Here is a 23,954-nt window from a genome sequence, read left to right on the forward strand (position 1 = left end):
CGGGTAATTGGTTGAAGTTTACAGAACAACTGCTCCTAAATGATGAAATTGAAACCAGTGGACCTTGATTTAAACCCAAAATCTTGAACTGAGTTTCCAACAAATTAAGTACACTCAGTGAACTTGTCAAGAGTATTCACGTTTTGGGTTTTGGTAGAATACTCAATTCATTTCATTGTTAACATGATATCTGGTTGCTAGTATTTGATGATAAGAGGAACTCAGGGAAAATGAATTTCCCCTATATTTGTAAAAACACCAAAAGAATCAGAAATAAATTACAATTAACAAGCGATTGGGAGAGGGGGTTTACACAAATATTTACTTGGATGTCTGGAAGTTTCGAACCTTTGTTATATGAGTAGAGATGGAATAGCTCTACAACTGCGCTATTCCCACTGGCACTGAGAAATTGGATTAGAAGGAACAAAACGGGTATATCCTGAAAGGAATGTGCTTTCTGAATGGAAGATTCTTTGCAAGGGTTTTTAACCTTTTGCATTGTTTTGTCATTCTTAGAAAAAAGCAGCCTTATCTAAATGGTTCTAACCCTTCCATACCATGTCCATTCCCAATCAAACTGAGGCAGACAATTAGGCATGAGCCCACTTTGATAGACATCCGTTTAATAATACACTTCTAACTCAACTTAGATTTGGTCTTGGGATAAGATTTCATTATCTTCTTCGATTCCCATTATCATAGTATCCAACCAGAAATTACATTTAGATAGAGAGAGAGAGATTTTGATTTTGAAGGAAGATCTCTTTTAGTTAATTTACTAAACTAAAGGGTGTAGTGAAAAAATTTACTTTCATTTTTACTTTTATTTTTTAGACGAAATGACTCATTTTGGCCACGACTTGATACTAGTATGGGTTTGAATTGAATATTCAAGAATGAAACGTGCAACAATCTCCTTGTGGAAAATACTCATTTCTTCAAACTTAAAATATTTATCAAAAGGGATCAGTTAGAGAAGTTTAGAGTTCAGGGTTTCATTTTCCCAAGTTGAATGAATAAGGATACAATTGAAAGTTGAAAAGTAATAAGAGGTTGAAAATCAAGTTTTTAGACGCCAACAGAGCACTTGTAGTTGTAGGAGAACAAAGGGGCTCCATAGCAAGAAGATATTTTTGCACGTCTTTGATGTCAAAGAAATACACCAAAGTCGAGGGGGGGAAAGAGTGCAAGAGCCACAAGTTTTGGGTTTTTCACCTGGTCCACTTTCAAGCACTTTCCAATCAGAACAAAAGACGTATTCATGGCCATGTTCAAAACCACTCATATATCAACGCCAAAATCAAATGCTCATTCTGTTCCAACCAGCAATACACACAACACACAAAACACCAAGCACAACACGCAGAACACAAAACCATCCTTCTCTTTCTATCTCTAGAGCTTTGCACATGAGAAGCTGAAACTGAGACTCCAAATCGAAGGATAACAAAGAAGGCAATGGCTTTTCTTCTACCAAATTTCTCTCCCTCTCTACCCCTCCAAACCAAATCAAAAGAAAAACCCATGAACCAGACACTTTCTCTGACAAAACCCAGCTTTTGTTTCTCTCATCTCTCTCCTCTGGCCAGCCTGCAGACACCCACTTTGTTGGAGGGGGCACAGCTTAACACCTCCAGGGTTGCGCAGGATAAGCAGCAAAGAGACGACTTTTATGTCAATCTTGGCGTTGCTGTACGCACTCTTCGTGAAGACATCCCTTTAATTTTCGCCAAAGACCTTAATTATGACATTTATAGGTAATTTTCTCATTTGGGTATCTTGAATTTTCTTTCATAGTGCTTGGTTTATCAGAAAGTTTAAAACTTCATTAAGAAATGTGATATTTTTAGGAAATACATGGTACTCAAGAGTTATACCAATTTAACACGTTTTCCCAAAAAGAAAAATTGCAAATTGATTGTAATCTTCGATGAAATTTGATGAGTTTCCTGTAATTGTTAAACCCTTTATTGAAAATTTAGTGTTACATTTGATAGGATTCATTTGTGAAATTTGGTGATTTTCAGGGATGATATAACATTTACGGATCCCTTGAACACATTCACTGGCATTGAGAATTACAAATTGATCTTCTGGGCTTTGAGATTTCATGGCAAGATTCTGTTCCGTGACATTTCACTTGAGGTTTATAGGATTTGGCAGCCTTCAGAGAATGTGATATTGATAAGATGGAACATGAAGGGTGTTCCTCGGGTTCCATGGGAAGCACAGGGTCAATTTCAGGGCACCTCGCGATATAAACTAGATCGAAAAGGCAAAATATATGAACACAAAGTCGATAACTTGGCATTTAATTTCCCACAGAAGCTCAAACCAGCTGCATCAGTGTTAGATTTAGTGGCAGCATGCCCTGCTAGTCCTAACCTGACGTTTTTGTGGGGTCCTGCGGATGTGTACTCGTCTTCATGGTTGGAGTTTTATCGAGCAGTGAGGGGGACTTTGGATCGAGATAGTTTCTTGCTTCCACAAGATGGTTTGGTTAGCTAATGAGCTGCTTCAGATATGAATCTATACAGTAGAATATGTAACGTATATGTGTTGTGCATTACATTTTGTATTATATATTGGTAGATAGCAGATAATGGTTTTTGTTGAAGAACAAGGTTGTATATACATAGGGAGATCCTGAAGAGTTCAATTTACTTCTTGTGGTGGTGGAGGCAAAGAAGCTAGGGTACATTTTGTGAGCTTATACAGGTCAGGATAATATATACGAAATCTTGTTTCATTTAATAAATTATCTTCTTAATTTATAATGCTGCATTACAGGTTGAATTTTCTTAGAGGTTGCCTTCTTCTACTGTTGCTGAGTTGTAAAATAGATGCTGTCTTACATGATTCCTCATCTATCTCGTTTGGTCCGGTTGCTATTACCATTCGTTTCTTGTCACTACTAATCTCAAGCATTTGGTTTGTTCTAGCCCTACATGTTATGTCATGGACCTTGTTCCAGCCCTACATGATTCCTCATTTGCTCATAGTTATGTTTCTCCAAAAATGTTCCCTTCTGTTCTTCTATGTAAGTTAGGGTCTCTAATTTCCTGTATCTCTTCCAAATTTGCTTTTCATAGTCCAAAGCCTCAATGCCATCTTTACTTAATCACCTACCCCTTCTTTACTTCATCATGCCTACCTAGCATTTTGACTCTTTTTTGCCTGATGTCTTTGTTACTTGTTGGTTGAACCTCTATACGTCTGCCGTGTGCCCTTTGTTGAGGCCCAAAAAAGTCCATGGTTAGGCCCAAACGAATTTCCAGCCCAATACGGTATTTTATGAAGAAAAGTCACATGTCAGAGTACACGAATGCCCGTCATATATAAGCCACAGTCAACGTTCCCATTCCTCTATGCCATTCCCGCATTCACTCTATCCGTCCAACAAGCTCTCTCTCCCATTGGTAGGCAGAAGACGGGGGTTTTGGAGGGAACTACTAAAGGTGTGTATAAGCCCTACATACAGTGTATGTGTCCCTCTAGCCCAGCTTCGCTTCGCTATGAACTAATAGACTGAAATTAGCTATCATGCCAAATAAATATGTAATCCGCCACGCTAAAGCCTATAAAATGCACTGGCTTTGTAAGCTCATGCTAATTATCCTGTCGAATATCATATCCCTTTTAAAAGTGACAAAATGCCAAGCGACATGCAATGCCAAGCGAATCATTATTATTACACCTAGCCATGCTATAAGCTTAAGTGGGCCCAAGCCACGCAAATGTCCGGGGCTTGCTTGAGTGGGTTGTGGTATAGATGGTAATAAGTTGTCATGAGGCCCATTGATGGGCCGAGAAATGGAAGTTCCGTGTTGCTTGGGAATCTCGGAACTCAAGCCCATTTTTAGGCCCAAACATGTGGGTAAGCACAAGAGAGAAAATATCCCAATCAAAAAGCCCAACAAAAAGTAGCCCATTAACTTGACCAAATTAGCCCAACAACTCAACAAAATAGGCCAACACTTAGTGAGGTTAGCCCATTTATTTGATAAGCCAACCCATTGTCCTAGAAAGCCCATATAACTAAATAACAATTGTTTATTTTTATATAATCATTCAAAGATCATCTCTACAAAAAATCACTTGAATCCGATATCATTTGACCACTCAATTGATTTTAGCACTTTCTTGGAGCACCGTGTTAATAGATTTTGTATGACAATTGGATGTCGAAACGGTTTCCGATTTATTTAATTTTTTGCAAGGATGATCTATGAATGTAGACTTAAAAAATAGATGGTATAGATTGTTGAAAAAAAATTCGTAAATGACCTTGAAGGGTGTCCCTCAATAGAAGGAGACTATATATATGAGGACATCATCATGCTTATTTGAATGTATGGATATGGATTTGTAATTTATATAGCTCAAATCAAAGTTCAAATATAAGCGAATCAATATTCAAACAAAAATGACAGGAGACTTCTTACCTAAAAAATTGAAAGAAAAAAACACGTGTAGCTCAAATCAAGGAACTTTTACTCATATACGTACTAGAATTTATGCATATCAATAATCATCAATAAATCTAATCTAATCGAACCAATCATTAATATTCAACTGTTATAATTACATATGTAGCTCAAGTTAAGTTTCTTACCTTTTAGTTTGGGCTAAAATCGAGAATCTGAGAGTGATCGTGCGGAAAGAAAATTTGAGAATGAGAGAGTAACTGGGCTAGCAATATTTGAAGTACGAGCAAGTCCTTCTTTTCTTCGAGTAGAAAGAGAAGAGTTGGATCGGATTTCAAATGTAGCTACTTTGGGTGACTTTAAACTGCCGATGATGAGTAGCATAGCTAGGTATTGAGGTATGATTTGTGTTGCATGATTCTCAACTTGAAGTTGTTGTTGGTTTCTATGAATCTTGTAACTCTTGGTTTTTCAATCTGGAAGATTTCAAGTATGTCTGCTGTAGGGGATGAAGGTATGTCTTTTTTCTTCAGAGAATAGTAAACATCTTCTATAAGAAGCCAAATAATATCAAGGTCGATAGATGCAAGACCTTGAAGGACATTTACAGATGCATCACGGAGACCTAGAAGGGCTTTAAATATATTTCCACATTGCACCAACAATAAAAATATAGATTTCTTTGTAAGCCTATCTTTTGAGGTGCCCTTTGTGAAAATCCCACCACACTCCTATAAAATTGTTTATAAACAAAGCACTATAATAGTTTAGTAATTGTGGTTAACATTGGAGAGTTGGGTTAATGGGCTTGGCTATAGGCTCGGATTTGGATTTGGCTTTCATTAATAATAATTACATTAATCAAAGACTTGGGCTTCGGGTCTTGGGGCTATTGGGCTCTGGAGAAATTTAATTAGGACGCCCAAATGAAAATACTATTTATCAAGTCATTTGTGAAATCAGTAATATATTTAAATATTCACTAAATAAATAATAATTAAAACATAATTACTAATTAAAGATTAAAAAATGCTAAGATATTACTTAATTATCTATATATATAAAGCAAAAGGCAGAGAATGGTGAAACATTAAAAGTACCAGAAAATGCCCTTAGTTAATGCAAACATTAATAATTGAAATTATTAATTAAATGAGGATAATATGGTAAATTCACACTTTTTCATATTTAAAAATATTAAAATAAAAATAAAAATCAGATATTGGATCCTATTTTTATGGAATACAACTACCCATTATCTTTTTTAATTCTAAAATAAATTTTAAATTTTTTTGAAAAAGGGAGAAGCTATTATATATTAAATGAAAGAAGTTGGCCAAAAAAAAAGGTAAAGAAACTAATTTTATATTTCAAAATTAAAACAAAATAACAAAAACGCCTCTACTGAGGAAGGTTGGAAGTGAGTATAGCCGGCCGGCTGTACGATTTTTGTAAAACAAATTTAAAAATCCGGGTATAGCCGCAGGGCGGTACTATTTATATTATATAAAAAAGGACCCGACCTGCGCTAAGGCGCCGCGTGTCAAAACAGTAAAGCAGCACAGCTATACTAATTTTTTTTTTAAACAGGAACAACGAGTATAGCCGCACGGCTGAAACCTTGTTGGGAAAAAATATTAAGCCTGTGTATCGCCGCACGGCTATACTATTTATAAATATTAATTTGCTAGTTTCAACCTCCGAGAAATTTCACAGTAAACCGAGTTTCAAATGCAGCTAGCTTGGGTGACTTTCAACTTCCCACGACGAGAAGCATAACTAGGTATTGAGGTATGATTCGTGTTGCATGATTCTCAACTTGAAGTTGCTGTTGGTTTCTATGAATCTTGAAACTCTAAAAGGAGCCATTCTCTTCACCTGTTTTTCATGACAAAGGTAGGCACTTTCAATCACTGATCAACTTTGTAATCATACGATGGAGAAATTAAGACATTGGTACGTACTAGGATCATTGAAAGTTCACCTCTAATATAGCTTGTCAACTTTTGCTTTATGATCTTCTGGAAGCAGACGGACTTCATCACTCAACTGGATGAACTCATTCCATCACCACATGTACATAAGACCACAACAACCACCACCACCACATCATTAAATCCTAAGGGTGGGAACAGTTGGGGTCATATTGTGTTCAGCTACCAATTGGAAGAGTTGGAAGGGAGCAAGGTTTGAGAGGTTGTGGAGTTGGTGAATGGTGGACATGAAAGTCTGGAGGAGGATGGGGGAGAGTCGGGGTTGGCTGGGTAGTTTTTTTTTATTTCTTTCTTTTAATCCACTTTTTAATTTTTTCAATTTTATGTTATGTTATTATATTTGTATAATTTGTATAATTTTTTTTTGTCCACGTGTAGAATATTATTCAAACATCCTTGCCACATCATTAAATCCTTCTATTACAAGGTTTTGGTGCATTAAATCCTTAAATCCTTATGTACATAGGGAATAATATTCCATGCTAAAGCGGGTAAAATCAACATTCATAATTTAGAAAAGGAAAACTAATTTCCTAATTGAAACCAAAAACTTATTATAACTAGGAACCCTCTGAGAATATTATATATATGTTACACTCTACTATCATATATAGCTTCCTTTTGTTTCTTCTTCATTGTTTCGTAACCAATAATATGAAGAACATACTTGTTTTGATTTTGATATTCTGGAGTGGTTTTGGACATGGCCAAAGAACATTCGATGTTCTCAAGTACGGTGCTGCTGGAGATGGAAAAACTGACGATTCCAAGGTAATTTACTTCTTTTAATGCATGTGTCAAGGTATTTCGAGTAATGTTCGTTTGTTAGATAGCTAGACGTGTTAATGTTGTCAACCTTTGAATTTAAACCACATATGTACACAAAATACATGTTCATGTTATCAATAGTTTTGGATGTATAATTCGACAACATTAACATGCCATCATGATATCCGATAAAAGAAGAGAACGTTTTTATTTTTCTTGATTTGTTTTCTATTATCTTAAAGTTAAAAGGAGCAATCACTTACGGTTTCTTCATTTTGCAAATACAGGCTTTTCTAAAAGCATGGGGAGAGTTGTGTAGAGCAGCATATGAACCTAATGGCGTGCCAACACTTGTTATACCTGGGACGAAAGCATTCTTATTGCAACCCATCAAATTTCAAGGTCCTTGCAACTCAAATGGTGTTCATGTTCAGGTAACTAAACTATCAAATTATTATTCTTATCTTATTTGGGTTAGCTACAAAAAAGTAACCGAATTTTGGGGTTGTTTCAAATTAGTACTCAATTTGAACAATTTTGCATGTAGATATCTAAACTCACGAAAAACTTATAAATTAGTCACTCCATTAGTTATACCGTTAATAGGTCTGTTAAATGATGATACGACAAACATAGGCTCCAATTTTTTTAGTTGATACAGATTAAAAAATTATTAAAAAAAGTCTTTATCTTTTAAAGATAATTAAAAGTACAATTTAACATAAATTTAAAATCTAACAAGTAAAATAATAAAATAACACAAATTTTTTTTAAAAAAAGTAAAAAACACAACCCGGCCCCACCCTCCCCTCACCCCAGCCGTACGATTATCAATTCAATGTCATCAAGTCATCCGATTATCCCCTCACCCCACCTGGAGTCCACGTTTGAGTAGTTAACCCTTATTCTTATCTTATTTCAACTAAATGATTATTCTTACTTAATTAAAAATTATTTAAAAATTATTAAATTATTAATTATTTCCTTTCCGTGTGGTGAGCAGATCATGGGCAAACTGGTGGCACCTAAAATGTTGGATGCACGGACCGACTGTGAATCAGATTCAGATTGGCTCCAATTTAAGGATGTGGGCAATCTCGTAGTCGATGGTTCAGGTGAAATCGACGGTCAGGGTTCATCTTGGTGGACCACTCCCAACCAATACGACAGATTATCACGCAAACTCATGATGAATAACCAGAATTGCAAAGCACCAGATGTATGGATTATTTTTCTTTTTCAATTTAATTTAATTAAAAGTAATTTTTTTTTATATATTTTTTTCTACTGAAGTTGGGTTTACTAATTTGAATGTTACTACTGCAGGCTCTGCACTTCCATGGATGCGATAATCTTAAACTAAGCGGACTTACTCATCTAAACAGCGCAAGAGCCCACATTGCTATAAGCGGGTGCAACAATGTGTACGTGTCTCATCTCATCATAACCGCACCGGAAGACAGTCCAAACACTGATGGCATTGACATCTCAAACTCACACAACGTCTTCATTCACCACTCTACTATCGGAACCGGCGATGACTGCATAGCCATCAACGGTGGCTGCTCCGATCTCAACATTGCCAACATTGCGTGCGGGCCGGGTCATGGTATTAGGTACGTAGTCCTTAACATAAGTTCTTATTCGAAAAAGTTTGCTTATGATATCGTATTAACTTAAAATTCTCTTTTGCAAACAGTGTGGGAAGCTTGGGAGCGCATGGGGCTCTTGAGAAAGTGAAAAATGTGTACGTGAGAGATAGTAGTTTCAGTGGAACTACAAATGGAGCTAGGATCAAGACATGGCAGGGCGGATCGGGGTACGCTAGGAACATAACCTTTGAGAAGATCACACTCCATGCAGCTAAAAATCCCATCATCATTGACCAGTTTTATTGTAATCATGCTCACAACTGTAAAAGTCAGGCCTCGGCTCTGTTGGTGGAAGATGTGAAGTACATTGATTTTGAAGGAACATCTGCGAATGAGGAGGCGATCAAATTAGATTGTGACCAGAATTCAGGTTGCCGCAACATTGTAATGGACCGCATCAAAATCACCTCGGCGGTTCCTGATAAGAAGATTTATGCTTCTTGCAACAATGCTATTGGAACTTCCATTGGCACCATTGTGCCCAATGTACCTTGCCTCAAGTCAGGGACTGAACCAACTACTTCTCCGCCAGCTACGCCTTTGCCAACTATGCCTCCTCCAGCTATGCCTCTGCCATCTCCGCCTTTGCCCGTTATGCCTCCACCATCTCCGCCTGTGCCCGTTATGCCTCTGCCATCTCCGCCTGTGCCCGTTATACCTCTACCATCTCCGCCTGTGCCCGTTATGCCTCCACCATCTCCCCCTGTGCCCGTTATGCCTCCGCTATCTCCGCCTGTGCCCGTTATTCTTCCGCCATCTCCGCCTGCGCCCGTTATTCTTCCGCCATCTCCGCTTGTGCCCGTTATGCCTCCGCCATCTCCGCCTGCGCCCGTTATCCCTCCGCCATCTCCGCTTGTGCCCGTTATGCCTCCGCCATCTCCGCCTGTGCCGGCTGCACCTCCACTAACTCTTATTTTGCCAGCTAATCCTCCGCCAGCTCTACCCTTGCCAGATACGCCTCCGCCCCTGCCAGCTACGCCTCCTCCATGTCCGCTCCTACCGGCCACGCCTCCGCAGTCTCCGCCCTTGCCAGCTACGCCTCCGCAATTTCCACCCTTGCCAGCTACACCTCCGCAATCTCCGCCCTTGCCAGCTACGCCTCCGTCATCTCCACCCATGCCAGCTACGCCTCCGTCATCTCCACCCTTGCCAGCTACGCCTCCGCCTCTACAGGTTATGCCTCCGCCTTTGCTAAATAGGCCTCGCCCAACTCTGCCTTTGCCAACTACACCTCCACCAGCTCCTTTGCTTACTCCGTTGGTACCAACTCCGCCTCCCTCAACTCTGCCAGCAATACCACAAATGTCATACACAGGGGAACCAGGAGTGCCAGATATTTACTTCACACCTGGTGCATCTAGTGCTACTAAACTTCATAAGAAACACTATATTTGGTGTCAATTATTGATCGTGTATGTGTTAACAAGACTACTGTTTGGCTAAACGGACCACTTTTTACTTGTTGTAAACATAGAATAAATTGTATATTTTTGGTCAATATACAAAAGAATAAATTGACCATGTATTTGTTACAAAAACTATTCTTTAATGAATGGTAGTAAAACGAATTTCTTTTACTTGTTGTAATAACCAGCAATTATACTACAGACCTATCTAAGAATTCCAGCACCCATTCTGTTCAGATTTGCTTCCAAGATTTTATTTTCATAGTCCAAAGCCTCAATGCCATCTTTACTTTGTCACCTTTGTTTCCCTTCTTTACTTCATGCCTACCTTGCATTTGGTGCCTGATGTCTTTGCTACTTGTTGGTTGAACCTCTATATGTCTGCCGTGTGCCGTTCCGTTCGTAGTAGAGTAATACTTGATCAAGTGTTTTCTGAGTGGTTAGTACTTCTAAAGGCAACTGGACCAACAATGGTGATTTTTCATGTAAAGATGGTCTTTGACTCGTGCTGGCCTTTTGGGTAGGTAGTAACAAATGATTTGTAGAGCCACTTTCAGTGGCCATGTTGACAAACTGCTGTGTAACGAGGTTGCTTCTTGGACAGGTCAATTCTCTGCATTTCAGAGCTGATAAACCTTGTTTGAGTCGGAAATCAGTTCTGTTATGTCCAGGTTTTCCCCCCAGAGAAGATCCATGTGGTGGTTTGATTTTTCTTTTGGTTACAAGGGGAATTGAATCTACAATCCACCCTTACCCATGCCAATTGAGTTAAGGCTCACGTGCAAATTGTTTGCTTCATAAACAAGCATGTCATCTAAATCAGACTCTGTAAAAGGTTCATAAGACTCTAGTTTAGATTTATCAAAAGATAAAGGGGGAAAATGATTGATCAAGGCAATATGTACCGTTAACAGGAAGCTAGAAATTCATATAGCAATAGTTGTTACAACAACAATATGTGTTTCAGTTCCAAGATCATATTTTCTTAGCAACAACAATAGTTGTTACACACTAGGGTGTAGACTAATATCATCTCAGAACATACAGATGTGAACAGACATCTCAATCCCAGAAGCCCTAAAGTGTTGACATCACCAGTAGGAGCACTACAAAACAAGGCTTCTTTAACAAGCTTGACGGATGCCCTTCATTGTGTTAGATCAGTAAGATATACAAGCAGAGTTATATCCTGACAGGCTTCAACAACATCGGAGGAAAGCATCTCCCATACTTGCTGAAGTCAGTCTTGAGCAGAAGATTTGAAAGAAACCAGAAAGTCTTATCTCTCCGATCGTTAACATTCTTATCTTCCCATGTGAGCTGAATCAGAGGGGAAGTCTTTCCAAGGGTTTTATTGCTGCAACACCACTGAGATCAGGCCTCATGTACTTCTCATACGTGACCTTCAACCGTCCCACTCTAGCAACTTTTTGGACTTTTAAGATCATCTCCGCACAGTCTCTGCAATGATCAAATATCGATCGTTAACATTCATTATGATGCAATCACTACATAAGGACATGAATTTATTTGCTTATTTTCTAAAGAAGCAGTGCCTGATTTGGGACACGTCATAGCGAGCATGTTTGCAGAGCAGTGGGGTCCAAGCCGGAGTTATCTGCAGGGTGCACCTTGCGACATAAAGGGCTGCTGCACACAGCAATGAGGGCTTGAACCTTGAAGCTTCATATTCAACTAAACACAACTCGATAAGGTAGAACGCTAGGTGTTCAAGCTGCAGCAATGTCCACAAAGTAATTAGCAAAGCTAAAGATTCAATCAGAGGTGATTCTATAGTTATCTACTAAACTGTGGTATGCAATCTGTCTCTTTCTTATTTGAATTTTTTTCATTCATCTACAACTCACACACAGAAACACTTGTAGTTATGGAGTTAATCGTTAATCAAATTTTCTGTTTCTTAGCCTTAGAAATTATTAAATACCTTTGGTTCTGACTGAGCAGCCTTGAGAAACCTTAACATGAAAACATATGGAGTAGGTGCATTAAGACGAAACTTCAACTTTTTAAGCATGAGTTTCTCCTGAAAAGCAAAGCCAGAGTTTATTGTTAGGACTGGAAGAATAGAAACCTATAGAATACAGCAATAAAAAGACGCATACCCAAAAATAATCAGATATACCCAAATAATCTGACAAATAAAAGAACACATACCATTCCGAGGACCTGGTCTCTTGTGTATGACTCAGCTGAGATGCTAATTAGTTCTTTGACCTGCATTTTTTTTTTGTAGAGCATAAGAAAGCAAATCATGAAAAATGCACGGAAGTTGAGATATTGATATTTACCCTAGGATGCCAAAAATCCTCGTATTTTGATGCCAGCAAGAGTGCAGTGAGACCAACTAACTGCATTTCATCCTTCTTGATTGTGACTTGAGAAAGATACTGGTCCAACAATGTGACCATGAGATAAAGTGTTTCTTGCATCAATTCAAATTTGAAGTGTACCTGTTCCCATATCGACAAACAAATTAGCATAGCAAAAGCAAGGGGATAGCCAACTATTAAACACAAGGAAATGCAAAAATGAACCAACAAGATGAGAAGAAGAAAAAAAGAGCATCAGAGTGCATAAAAAGGTAAAAAAAAGTACTTCAATTAACCAATTGACCAATATGCCTCGCATATGAGGAGTAATGTCTGCCTGAATCAACATGAAATTTTCCAGAGGTGGATTCTGTGCCTGCAGTTAAACACATTCAACAAGTCAGAATAAGAACTACAGGTAGTATGACTACAGGAGGGAAGAGGAAGAAAGTGGCAACAGGTCAGAATTTGAACTACACAAAATATGGTCTTGGAACCCGTAAGAGAATCATGCAAGAAAAATGAAGAAACATAAAAAAACTTATGACGTGAACCCAAAAGACCTCAGGACAATGGCACTGAAGGCCAGCATGATGTGAATCCAATTTATCATATGGGAGATAAATATACATTTATTGCTGTGTGTGCAGACATGTAGAGGATTTGAACACTCTGAAAGTATGAAGAACATTTTGACGCCCACTATCCTTACTAGACTAAAATGAAAACAATGGTATTAGAGAGACATCATGACCATTACCTCAGAAACCCAGTAATACTGATAGATCTCATCAACATAATCAGAAACTTCCAGTTGATTGCAATCATCATCAATACTTGGCAGTTCTTCTTGTTTCATAGCTTCATCACGTTCCTCTAGTAACTGCAAATGGGTTCAAGTGTGATTAAAGTCCACAAAGAAATAATAAAGGCAGTAGTATTGGAATACGGTAAGCCCCAACCTTTGATCCAGTCATCAACAGAGATGTGTAAGATCGCCTCCTATTTGAATTTCTCCTGGAGATGATACTTGAAGCACTATGGCTGCATTTGCCATCAGATGGAAGCTCTCCTTGAGTGGAATCATGCTTAACATTCTCAGGAAGAAAAGATGTAACCACTTTTTCAGTTTTGGATGAAGTTGCAGTAGCAGAAACCAATTTTTTTGGACCTGATTCACACTTCGATTTCAAAGTCCTTTGAGATTCAGAAGTGTTCAGTGTGGACTTCAGAATTGGCTGGATGACAATAAAATTAAAGGAACATAAATAAACATATGATATTGATTTCATCTAGATATAACATGCCAAGAAACAAAGTCAGGATGATTCAGTACTCTGATATTTATGGATATCTACAAAACAACATATAGAATACTGAATACTTTGAATTCAAAACTTAGAAGTGGTGATGGAACAATGGAGGCTTACAATAAATTACGAAAAGCAATCACTCAGGTAAAGTGATTAAATGAATGCACTGTCATTAAGCTTCTAGTTGATGCAAAAATAATCGATGTGGCTTAAGCAATAACTTGATTTAACAGTGTTAAGGAACTAAATGACGTAAACCAATCAAAGCAGACAAAGTTATAACCAATTTGTTTTGACTTATAGGCATTGCAAATACTCATATTTAGCACAAAGTAGTCATCGATTATAAAATTTTCACTATATGTTGAAATACAAATATTCTTATTGCATTCAACAATAATAAAATTCTACTGACCGATTGTTTAATCATTGAAAAGAAAACATGTCAACACAATTGAAGTTGTTATACTATTGAAATAGATAAACTTGAGCAACTAATATAAAAACTGGTCAAACAAAATGACAAAGTAATTTTGTGTGTGTTCGTGGAAAGGAGAGCGGGGGGGGGCAAGAATTCTTGTTGTACTTACTCTCACAGAAATTCTCGGCAACGCACGAGTATTTGAATTAGATTGACCCCTGCAATCTCAGATCACAAGAAAACTATTAATAGATAGGAATCTCAACCTTGTTTAATTAAGATATGATATATTAAAAGATAATGCAACATAAATACATTGAACGAATTAAAAAGTTAACCAAAGTAGTAATTCAAACAATAATAGTGAAAGAAAAAATAAAGTGATTACAGGAGCCCCTCAAGTCTCTCACTACCCTTGCTCCCTTTGAAGGCCAAAATGAAAACCCCCAGCTCTCCATATAACATTTTCAGCTCCTTTTTTGCTGAAAGGTGGGAGAAACCCAAGAGGGAACTCACCAGGCATAACAAGTGAGATACCATCACATGCCAAAGAATCCGTTCTTAATCTATGTGTGCTATGACTTTCAAGAATGAAAAATTATATTAACATGTAATGTTATGAAATCGATTCTTAGACACCATGTAACAAGCACTAGAGTAAACTTTCTTTTTCCCGACCAAAGAAAAAGGAAAGGTTTAAAAATAAGTGGGAGAAACCACAAGATTCATAGAATTGGGATGAATACAGAATACAAGTTTTTTCCTGTACTCCCTTAATGTTATGAAATCGATTCTTAGACACCATGTAACAAGCACTAGAGTAAACTTTCTTTTTCCAGAAAGGAAAGGTTTAAAAATAAGTGGGAGAAACCACAAGATTCATAGAATTGGGATGAATACAGAATACAAGTTTTTTCCTGTACTCCCTTATAGTTCTAAGTGCATCTTGACATTGACATATTAGACATGGCCTATACCATAAAAAATAATCCCACTATCCATAAATGTAAGATACTGCCATTTCATTCATTCAGAAGCAAAATGAAGTTAACATGATATGCCACAATTATCAGCAAAACCTTTTAACGGTATTTAAGAGGAAGAAAAATGCTAGTTTTATGGATCATTGTGACTCACATATTCATAAAGCCATCACTCACTCGATTCCGCAACAGATGGCTCCTAGCATTATTGCTTACTCTGGGTACTACCGTCTTGCCAACTTTAGCCCTAACTGTATTCCACAATGCCATTTGGTCAGAGATCCTTAGACATGAACTTATCAAATCTTAAATAAGTAAAGGCATCTTACCATAATACCCACTCTTTTCTTCGGCATTTTCAGAACTTCCAGCATTTTCCTACAAGTAGGAAAGCAAAAAACATAAATGTCCAACTTAGAAATCATAGTCCAGTTAGAAAAGCTCAACCAAAGAACGTATATAAAATGTATAACAGCAACCTTTGGAATACTTGTTTCTTCTGGGTTGACCTTTAACACCGACAAAGACTTCCTTTAAAATGGAGAAAGGGGAATAGGAAATTACATCAATAACAGATACACAACTTATTCACAGTACATAAACAAACATGTTTTGCACATCAGAGACCTTATCAGTTTAAGTGTATTCCTTGAAGTCCTCCTGACATACGAAAAGAAAAGAAGATCTAATTAAGAGTCTTTAAAAATTCAGTTTCAAAAGAATATGGGCCAAATAAAAAAATTTCAAAGGCACAACAAAGAAATAAAATTGCAGCACAATTTCTGATTTCTAATAAAGAGTGGAAAAACAAAGTTTGGTCAGACCTGCCATCTGCAGCAATAGATTCATGGCCGAGACCCATAGCCTTGGTCCTTTGGTTGTCTGAAGGGGCCTTCAAGTCTTTAATAGCTACAGTTATCCATAATGGAAAATTTTCAAACAGCGCTCAATCAGGGAAACTATAATAGCACTTCAGAAGTATTAAAGTCACCTCTCTTTGAAGTCTGCAACCTAGATACACCTTGGCTAGGGCTTTCCTGCCCTTTTCCCTAATGCAAGTAAGAAAAAATTCATTAGTTAAAAGTGGATGACCAAATAACAATATATGAAAATGATTAGTGTTGATACTTGCTAAGTTTTTCTGGGGAAAAAATAAGAGCTGTCTTTATGCTGTCAAACATACAAAGGGACAGTGGCAAACACAAACTTGACTCTCAGAGGCAAAACATGGATAGGAAAAGCAGTTTAAGTTTTGCAGCTGTTGCCTAGATTGGGGGTAAAATTATATGTAAAATAAATTGAAGTGCTTTCTTATTTGTTTTGTTTTGTTTTGTTTTATTTTTGTCCTTTTCCCAAATTATGGAGAAAACATCTATGTAAAACAAGACAGCACACTACACAATCATGGAAATAAGAGAGCTATAACTTTAACATTCTTACCAGGAAGGATCTCCTTGATGATATACTCACGGTCTTAATGCCCGTACCCACGGAAACCCTAGAAAGATACAAAAGAAAACAGTGCTGCATTCAAGCAAAAGCCAAGGATCTCAAAAATACTCACATATTTGCTAGTATCTATATCCATATCAATCTGTATGCACTATATATGAAAAAAAGGAGCAATAATGATGATGACCATAAAGTCAAAATGCATACCGTTGCAAAGATTTCTTTCTCTCACTTTTACCATTCCTGCATTGAACATAGCTCAAACTTTAGAACTTCTAGCTCAAAATCCAAACTGAAGGAACTATTTGAGAAAATAAAAAAGTACCAACATTTTCTTAGAGGCATCACCCTCTGCTATCCTAGAAGAATTGCTTTTCATATTGCTGACATCGGCCAATGCTCTTCTCCCGAGATTTGCATTTGCTAAGAAAAGGACAGAACCAATTTGAAAAAGGAACTGTTTTAAGACATGTAACTCAACTTTGCATCACAAATACAGTCTGGTTAAACCTTACCTGTAGAACTACCAAGTATGCCTTTTCTCTTGTCCATACTTTTCAAACCAGCCTTGATAACAAAACAATTTACACATAGAAAACATTAAAATTTAATTAAAAAGCACAGTTTATCACAATAAGTTACACTCCATCTCAATCCACCACAAAACAAGCAGATGACTGAGGAGATGATCAATTACCTTTATAGCAATTGTGTTCTCCAGGGTAGATGCTTTGTTAACTGGTACATAACTCCTGAAATTAAAAGGGAAAAACCGAAATAATTCCCCTTGCAATCTAATGGTTGCCAAGAACTTAGAAGAAGTGGGCAGATTTTATGGCTAAAATCTAATACTTTGTGGTTTATATACAAATAAAAAAAATCCTTAAGATTTAAATTCTGGAATGAAGGCTTAGCTGATTTTAGTTGCAAGGAAATTTTTTATTTCTTTCTTTTTTTTAATCCCAAGAAAAGCATACATTAGACGAAGAAAGAAAACCATAACATTCCACAACAACTTAGACGTCGATTAAAACCATAATATTATATTCTTGTAGTGAAATTTCAAAATTTAGAACCGAAATTACCTGCTATTAGCTTCAGCGTTGGTAGTTTCACTTTCTGAATAAACCTTAAAACTTGTAACACCAACTGTTTAAGAAATTGAAAAAATAATGAAATCAGTTAATAAATCACCACCACACGAACTTGAAATCAGTAGAAGAAGTAAGAGTTGATTTTTCGCACCACTTGTGCGTGTTAAGTTTTCTTTGCCGACTCCATTCGGTCCTATGCTGAATTTTGGCTGAAAAATTTATAAGACCAATCGGAGGTTCATAGATGTCAGAATTGCGTTCGTCCAAAAGGCAAAAAAGAGAGAGAAAGCAAAGAAAGTAAACCGATAATTGAATCTCAGGATTTGCTGACCTTAGCAGCCACCATTTTGTTTCTCGCTTGATGTGTCAAATTGCTCCGTCGATGATCCAATTTCTAGAAAGACCGAGACTTTCGTTCAATTCAAGCTAAATTTTCACAAGAAAACAACTGCCAGAAAAGAAATCCTAAAATTCCGATACCTAAACCCTAGTTCTTTTTCAAGAAAATGCCATACTTGTACGGAGCAAGAATTCAAAGCACATCCCTAATTCATTCGTCAATAAATTCGACTTTCAAGAATTAGACGGAAAAAAAAAAGCATTTCTTAGATATGTTCCTAAAAGCTTACCTTGAAAGACGCCATCGTTCTGTAATCTTTTGCTCTTTTCGGGTTCTGATCTTCAGAGATCGAGAGAAAGGAGACCAATCGACCGTTGCAAGGGTTTGAATGTTGGTAAAGCAGCGGTCTTTGATTTGGTTTTTGAAATAAGAATGCCAAATTACGTTACCACCCCTATTTTAAAATTTTATCTAAGGGTAGAATAGGGTTTTTGAGATAACAAAATTGCTGAGGGTCGGTGTCATCAGCGATTTGGGGGTTGCGATAGAGTTCCTCTTTATCTACTGCTTTGGTTGATGTATTGGGTGAAATTGGTTGTTCTTTATAGACAGGGATCAATATTGAGTTGAGTCGACAATCAAAATAAGTTTGAATAATCAATTAGCTCTTAGTTTAATAGTTTTTCTCGTACTGCAAACGTGGGTTAAGTCAGTTGACTAGGATAGTATGCCGTTGCATCCAAATTCGAGTCTCTTTTCATGTAAATCAGAGTAGTTTAGACTATCACTTATAAAAAAAACAAAGTAAACATTGGCTTCTTCATTCAATGTTCCAACAACTAAAAAGTCATACACTCAAATTTGTTCAATAAGAGTTTTCGTAATAGATAAATGATGATGAACTCATAACTCATTATATAGTTCGAGGAGTTTCCACATGACAAACCGAATCAAATATGTGGTTCAAGTAAACTAACATAAAAACATTTCTTTAAGATAAGTACTAGCTTAGCTAGCTTTAGAAAAATTAAAATGCTGATCAATGAAACTATAATTGCTCTGATTATAATCTTCATTCTTGGGTTGTACTTGTACTTGCACCCTCCTCTTCTGGCCTCATTCCCTTGAAACTCATCAGGCTTGGCCTATGATTTCCCCAACCTTCCCCATCAAACCTTCGACGTATGAAACTCTTAACTTTGTGCGTTTTCATATCGTACATAAGAACTGTCTCCCCATTATTATAAACGAACCTGAGCTCATCAGAATCAACACTGGAAGGAACAATAGATCCACCTTCCGGAAATTGGGTTTGCTTCAAAAACTTCACTGGAACAATGTTCTTGTATCGGCTCCATTTTTGCTCCTTGAAGTCTTCTAACACCAAGGCATGAAGAGCTTCATCAATTATATCAACCACAGCTATACTTTGGTTCCAACTGATAACCCGAGCTTTGCTCAAATCAGAAAAAACTCCCCCGGGCAGAGTGGCTGTCATGAATGTCTCACTCCAGAGATCAAGACAGTGAACTTCTAGGTACATGTCTTCTCCATCAGTTAGGGTTTCAGCACAATAGCAAACCCTAGCATCAGCCTTATCAGCTAGAAGAAACTGTCTTATTTTGGCCTGTTTATTTGACAAACCCTGATTAGGGTGTTTCAAAGGTCTCCAATTCTCATCTTTGCCAACTGTCAAAACTTCAAACCCAACCTCATTGTTTTCACGGTAGGAAGTTAACAATTTGACCTCACCAGTCGATGAATTAAAAGTGGATACCATTAGGTTGACACCAACATGGGCATCAGGCAAGTAAAGCACTTGGTGGGTGGCTGGATTTCTGATGCGGCAAGCTTGGCTGGAAGAATGCTTCTCTAGAACCAAGCCAGCAACAGTGAACTTGCACTCGTAATTTTCCTCGGAACCAAGGGCTATGCAGCCAGGTTGCTTTGTCAATCGATATTTTAGTCGTACAGGTCTTGTCCGATTCATATGCTTTGAAATGAAGCTGTATTCTTCCATCGACGAAGACCAGTTTTTGTTGACAGATTTGAATCTGAGCAATGACTCCACCGGTAGCCAGCTCAGAATCTCAATGATCATGGGAAACAGAAGCTTTGGTTCTTTTGGTCTTCTTCGGTAGCAGCTCACGTCCATCTGCATGTTGTGTATGCGCACCACAAAATATTAATTATTCATTGATTTTGGTCTACAATTAGGATTGTTCTTAACAAGCGTTACATATGATATGTCTTTTAAAGAGTGACAAAAGCAACCCCTAAAGTTCAAAATCCTTACATGAGGGAAACATGTCCATTTAATAACAAGAGAGGCTATCTTACAAACCACTACTCTCAAATGATCGACCAAATAGAATTTGAAATCTATAAGTTTAAAAAGTTACAGAAACATCTGAACAAGAATTCAAGAATTCATTTAAGTATTTATACCGAGAGCTTCTATTAAGGGATCCCTCCAATAAACTTATTTGAGGGACACTGTTGTAGGGCCCACTCTGCATTGTATTTCACTAATCCAAACCATTTATCTTTAGATAATCATTCAAAGATTATCTCTATAAAAAATCACTTGAATCTGATATCATTTGATCACCCAATTGAGTTATTGAAATTTTAGTACTTTGTTGAAACACGGTGTTCATTGATTTTGTAGAACACAATTGGATGTTGAAACGATTTCTGATTTGTCTAATTTTTTGCGAGGATGATCAATGAATATAGACTTAACAAATAGATGGTTTGGATCATTGAAAAAAAATTCATAGGGGACCCTAAAGGTTGTTCCTCAATAGAATGGGACAATATATATATATATATATATATATATAGAGCTTCCATTGAGGGATCCCTCAAATACTTATTTCAGGGACACTCTTGTAGGGCTCACTCTGCATTGTATTTCATTAATCCAAACCATCTATTTTTTAGATAACCATTCAAAGGTTATCCCTATAAAAAATAACTTGAATCCGATATCATTTGACCACTCAATTGAGTTATTAAAATTTTAGTACTTTCTTGAAGCATCGTATTCATTAATTTTGTATGAAACAATTGGATGTCGAAACGGTTTTCAAGAAGGAGATTATATATATATGGACATCATCATGCTTATTTGAATGTATGGATATGGATATGGATTTGTAATTTATATAGCTCAAAGTTCAAATATATGCGAATCTATATTCAAACAAAAATGACAGGAGACTTCTTACCAAAAAAATTGAAAGAAAAAAAACATTTAGCTCAAATCAAGGAACTTTTTCTCATATAAATACTAGAATTTATGCATATAAATAATCATCAATAAATCTAATCTAATCGAATCAATCATTAATATTCAACTGTTATAATTACATATGTAGCTCGAGTTAAGTTTCTTACCTCTGAGTTTGGGCTAAAATCGAGAATGTGAGTGATCGTGCGGAAAGAAAATTTGAGAATGAGAGAGTAACTGGTTTGATAATGAGACAAGGAGATGCGCTAAATGAGAGAAAATTTGAATGAGCGGCGGGTCTGAGAGTGAGAAAGGAAAAGACCATCACCCAAAGAAATGAAATATAAGGGGAGGATTTCTAGGGATTTTAAGGGTAGTTTTGTAATTTCCATTACTCCACCCATATAAAATAGCTAGAATAATTTATATAAAAGGAAATTATAAATATCTGTATAAGGGAGCAAAAAGGAATTGTCTAATTTATTTGAAGGTAAATTCTCCTTTTTAAGGGATAGCTAGCATAATATTAAAAGTCATTGTTCTGCGTGTGATGTAAGAATAAGGTGTAGGTGAGTGCAATTACAATTACGTGTTGAAAAATTTATTGGATTTTGTATTATTAAATAGAAATTAAAATAAAAAAGACATATTCAAGTTTGAAATAATACATCTTTTAAGTGACTGCATTACTTCACATTCTTTGAGAAATTACTGTTCAACATCTATATATAAAAAGTCCCGCATATATATATTAATTCATATTAACAAACATTGTTAAATAACAAAAGCCTCAAATTAATTTATTTCTAGCAAGTAACATAATTAACAACAGTATTCTTTAAGACGAGAGCAGAAAATTACAATATTATTGAAATAATAAGTGCTCTGATTAATCTTCATTACTTCGTTGTAGTTTTACCCGCTTGTGTCTCATTCCCTTTTTTTTTTCACTTGGGAATTGAAAGTTTCAAGTTATATTTTAAGGAAAAAAAAAGAGCTCAAAATTCAGGTTTTATTGTTCTCTGTTTATTAGTTACATTCAAGGTCTAAAATATCAATGGTTTCAGACATATTAGTAGTCCAAAAACATGAAATTTCAATGAAAATATCGGGATATTATTGATATCGATAATAATTGAATAAAAACCACGGAAATTGTAAGAAAAACTTGGAAATTTTCTTGAAACTTTGGAGGATGTTTATTTAGTCAATTATCTATTAATTTTTCACAAAAAATTGGAAGGAAATGCATTGCATGATGGGTTTAACTAATTTAAGTTGATTATATAGCGAGCTCACAAACACTGCAAGTGTAGAAAATATGTAGTAATTAATGAAAGATTATTAAACACACCAAAATAATTTATTTATAATGATTTACTACAATATTTTACACTTTATACATTGCATGATAAGATACATGAGTGACTTAGTACCACATAGAGTTCCTATAAGGTTCAAATTGGAGTTATTTACACTAACACCTCATGAGGTTTTTGGTTTTTTCACAAAACTCCTTGAGATTTTAGAAATTACAAGAACAACCCTTGAGGTTTTAAATAGTTTTCACAAAACTCATTTTCATGGATTTTTCATCCAAAGATTGATGATTTAATACAAACAAAATTCTCCAAATAACAAAGTTGGCCTTTGAGATTAGATTGCATATACTTCATTGAGGTTAATTTTGTCATTTACATAGGTTTTTTTTTCAATGAAATCATCAATTTTTGAATAAACAATCAACGAAAAAGGGTTTTGTGAAGACAAATTGAAACCTCAGGGGGTGTTCGTGTAATTTTTGAGACCTGATGGGGTTTTGTGAAAACACAAGAAACCTCAGGAGGTGTTAGTGTCAATATCTCTTCAAAATTTTCATTATCTTCATCATCTCGATATTATAGCGATATTTTGGCCAAATATTGCTAAAGTGTGAGAGAAATTATCAACATCGATATTATTGATATTTATACGATATGTGTATAGATACATTCCAAAATATCATTGACCCGAAAAAAAGATAATATCCTCGATATTTCATCGATATTATCGATATGTTAGATTGTGGTTACATTATAAAAGTTCAACCTTTCACGCTTGAGTGTGATTGATCATATTTTTACTTGCTTTTATTGTTGTTGTCTATAACTTTATGTGGTGATTATTAAGATTTTCATTGTTATTGCAAGAAGACATTGCTCAAAGTCCAAAATTATCTTAGAATAAATATTTTCTCAAAAATAAAACCATTGCTTAGTTGATTAAAAAAAAACAAAGATAAATGATAAAATCAGTGGAGCAGACCTATTCTGGAGCAAGGCGTCTCACCGGGCTAGCAATATTTGAAGTACGGGCCAAGTCCTTCTTTTCTTCGAGTAGAAAGAGAAGAGTTGGACTGAATTTCAAATGTATACCTTGGGTGACTTTCAACTGCCGATGACGAGAAGCATAGCTAGGTATTGAGGTATGATTTGTGTTGCATGATTCTCAACTTGAAGTTGCTGTTGGTTTCAAATGGAAGCAGAATCATGATGAT

The 23,954-nt window shown here is 36.3% G+C and overlaps 4 protein-coding genes across 4 annotated transcripts; 2 read left to right on the top strand and 2 right to left on the bottom strand.

Moving 5' to 3' along the window:
- Positions 1–1,215: 1,215 nt before the first annotated feature.
- On the top strand, positions 1,216–2,761 carry LOC110755886 (uncharacterized). The gene is made up of 2 exons (XM_021957189.2): positions 1,216–1,760; positions 2,031–2,761. Exons 1-2 carry the CDS (start codon positions 1,462–1,464, stop codon positions 2,509–2,511), a joined length of 780 nt encoding a protein of 259 aa, XP_021812881.1. The 5' UTR covers positions 1,216–1,461; the 3' UTR covers positions 2,512–2,761.
- Positions 2,762–7,078: 4,317 nt separating this feature from the next.
- LOC110755879 (putative polygalacturonase At3g15720) lies at positions 7,079–10,287 on the top strand. Its single transcript, XM_088252414.1, has 6 exons — positions 7,079–7,195; positions 7,480–7,626; positions 8,196–8,411; positions 8,519–8,808; positions 8,892–9,431; positions 9,657–10,287. Exons 1-6 carry the CDS (start codon positions 7,079–7,081, stop codon positions 10,285–10,287), a joined length of 1,941 nt encoding a protein of 646 aa, XP_088108540.1.
- An 848-nt stretch (positions 10,288–11,135) lies between these two features.
- On the bottom strand, positions 11,136–18,609 carry CYCB3;1 (cyclin b3;1). The gene is made up of 24 exons (XM_021957183.2): positions 18,473–18,609; positions 18,175–18,237; positions 17,995–18,052; positions 17,835–17,898; positions 17,447–17,501; positions 17,265–17,316; positions 17,079–17,172; positions 16,957–16,992; positions 16,738–16,795; positions 16,289–16,346; positions 16,122–16,206; positions 15,925–15,957; positions 15,777–15,828; positions 15,627–15,675; positions 15,452–15,548; positions 14,484–14,532; positions 13,543–13,818; positions 13,341–13,463; positions 12,867–12,956; positions 12,560–12,721; positions 12,426–12,485; positions 12,196–12,294; positions 11,807–11,985; positions 11,136–11,711 (listed from the first exon to the last, which is right to left on the bottom strand). Exons 1-24 carry the CDS (start codon positions 18,485–18,487, stop codon positions 11,576–11,578), a joined length of 2,043 nt encoding a protein of 680 aa, XP_021812875.2. The 5' UTR covers positions 18,488–18,609; the 3' UTR covers positions 11,136–11,575.
- A 434-nt stretch (positions 18,610–19,043) lies between these two features.
- Positions 19,044–21,722, bottom strand: LOC148295184 (putative F-box protein At1g50870). The gene is made up of 2 exons (XM_088252636.1): positions 21,586–21,722; positions 19,044–20,338 (listed from the first exon to the last, which is right to left on the bottom strand). Exon 2 carries the CDS (start codon positions 20,336–20,338, stop codon positions 19,256–19,258), a length of 1,083 nt encoding a protein of 360 aa, XP_088108762.1. The 5' UTR covers positions 21,586–21,722; the 3' UTR covers positions 19,044–19,255.
- Between the last annotated feature and the right edge of the window lie 2,232 nt (positions 21,723–23,954).

The sequence above is a fragment of the Prunus avium genome, chromosome 4 (genome assembly GCF_965620075.1).
Source record: "Prunus avium chromosome 4, drPruAviu1.hap1.1, whole genome shotgun sequence".
NCBI classification, from domain to species: domain Eukaryota; kingdom Viridiplantae; phylum Streptophyta; class Magnoliopsida; order Rosales; family Rosaceae; genus Prunus; species Prunus avium.

What these genes read in the sequence shown, in the direction of transcription:
- LOC110755886 (XM_021957189.2), top strand. Translation starts at nt 1,462, where the DNA reads ATGGCTTTTCTTCTACCAAATTTCTCTCCCTCTCTACCCCTCCAAACC. An exon ending in CTTAATTATGACATTTATAG is followed by an intron (nt 1,761 to 2,030) that starts GTAATTTTCTCA and finishes GGTGATTTTCAG; the next exon opens with GGATGATATAACATTTACGG.
- LOC110755879 (XM_088252414.1), top strand. Translation starts at nt 7,079, where the DNA reads ATGAAGAACATACTTGTTTTGATTTTGATATTCTGGAGTGGTTTTGGA. An exon ending in GAAAAACTGACGATTCCAAG is followed by an intron (nt 7,196 to 7,479) that starts GTAATTTACTTC and finishes TTGCAAATACAG; the next exon opens with GCTTTTCTAAAAGCATGGGG. An exon ending in GGGCCGGGTCATGGTATTAG is followed by an intron (nt 8,809 to 8,891) that starts GTACGTAGTCCT and finishes TTTTGCAAACAG; the next exon opens with TGTGGGAAGCTTGGGAGCGC.
- LOC148295184 (XM_088252636.1), bottom strand. Translation starts at nt 20,338, where the DNA reads ATGGACGTGAGCTGCTACCGAAGAAGACCAAAAGAACCAAAGCTTCTG.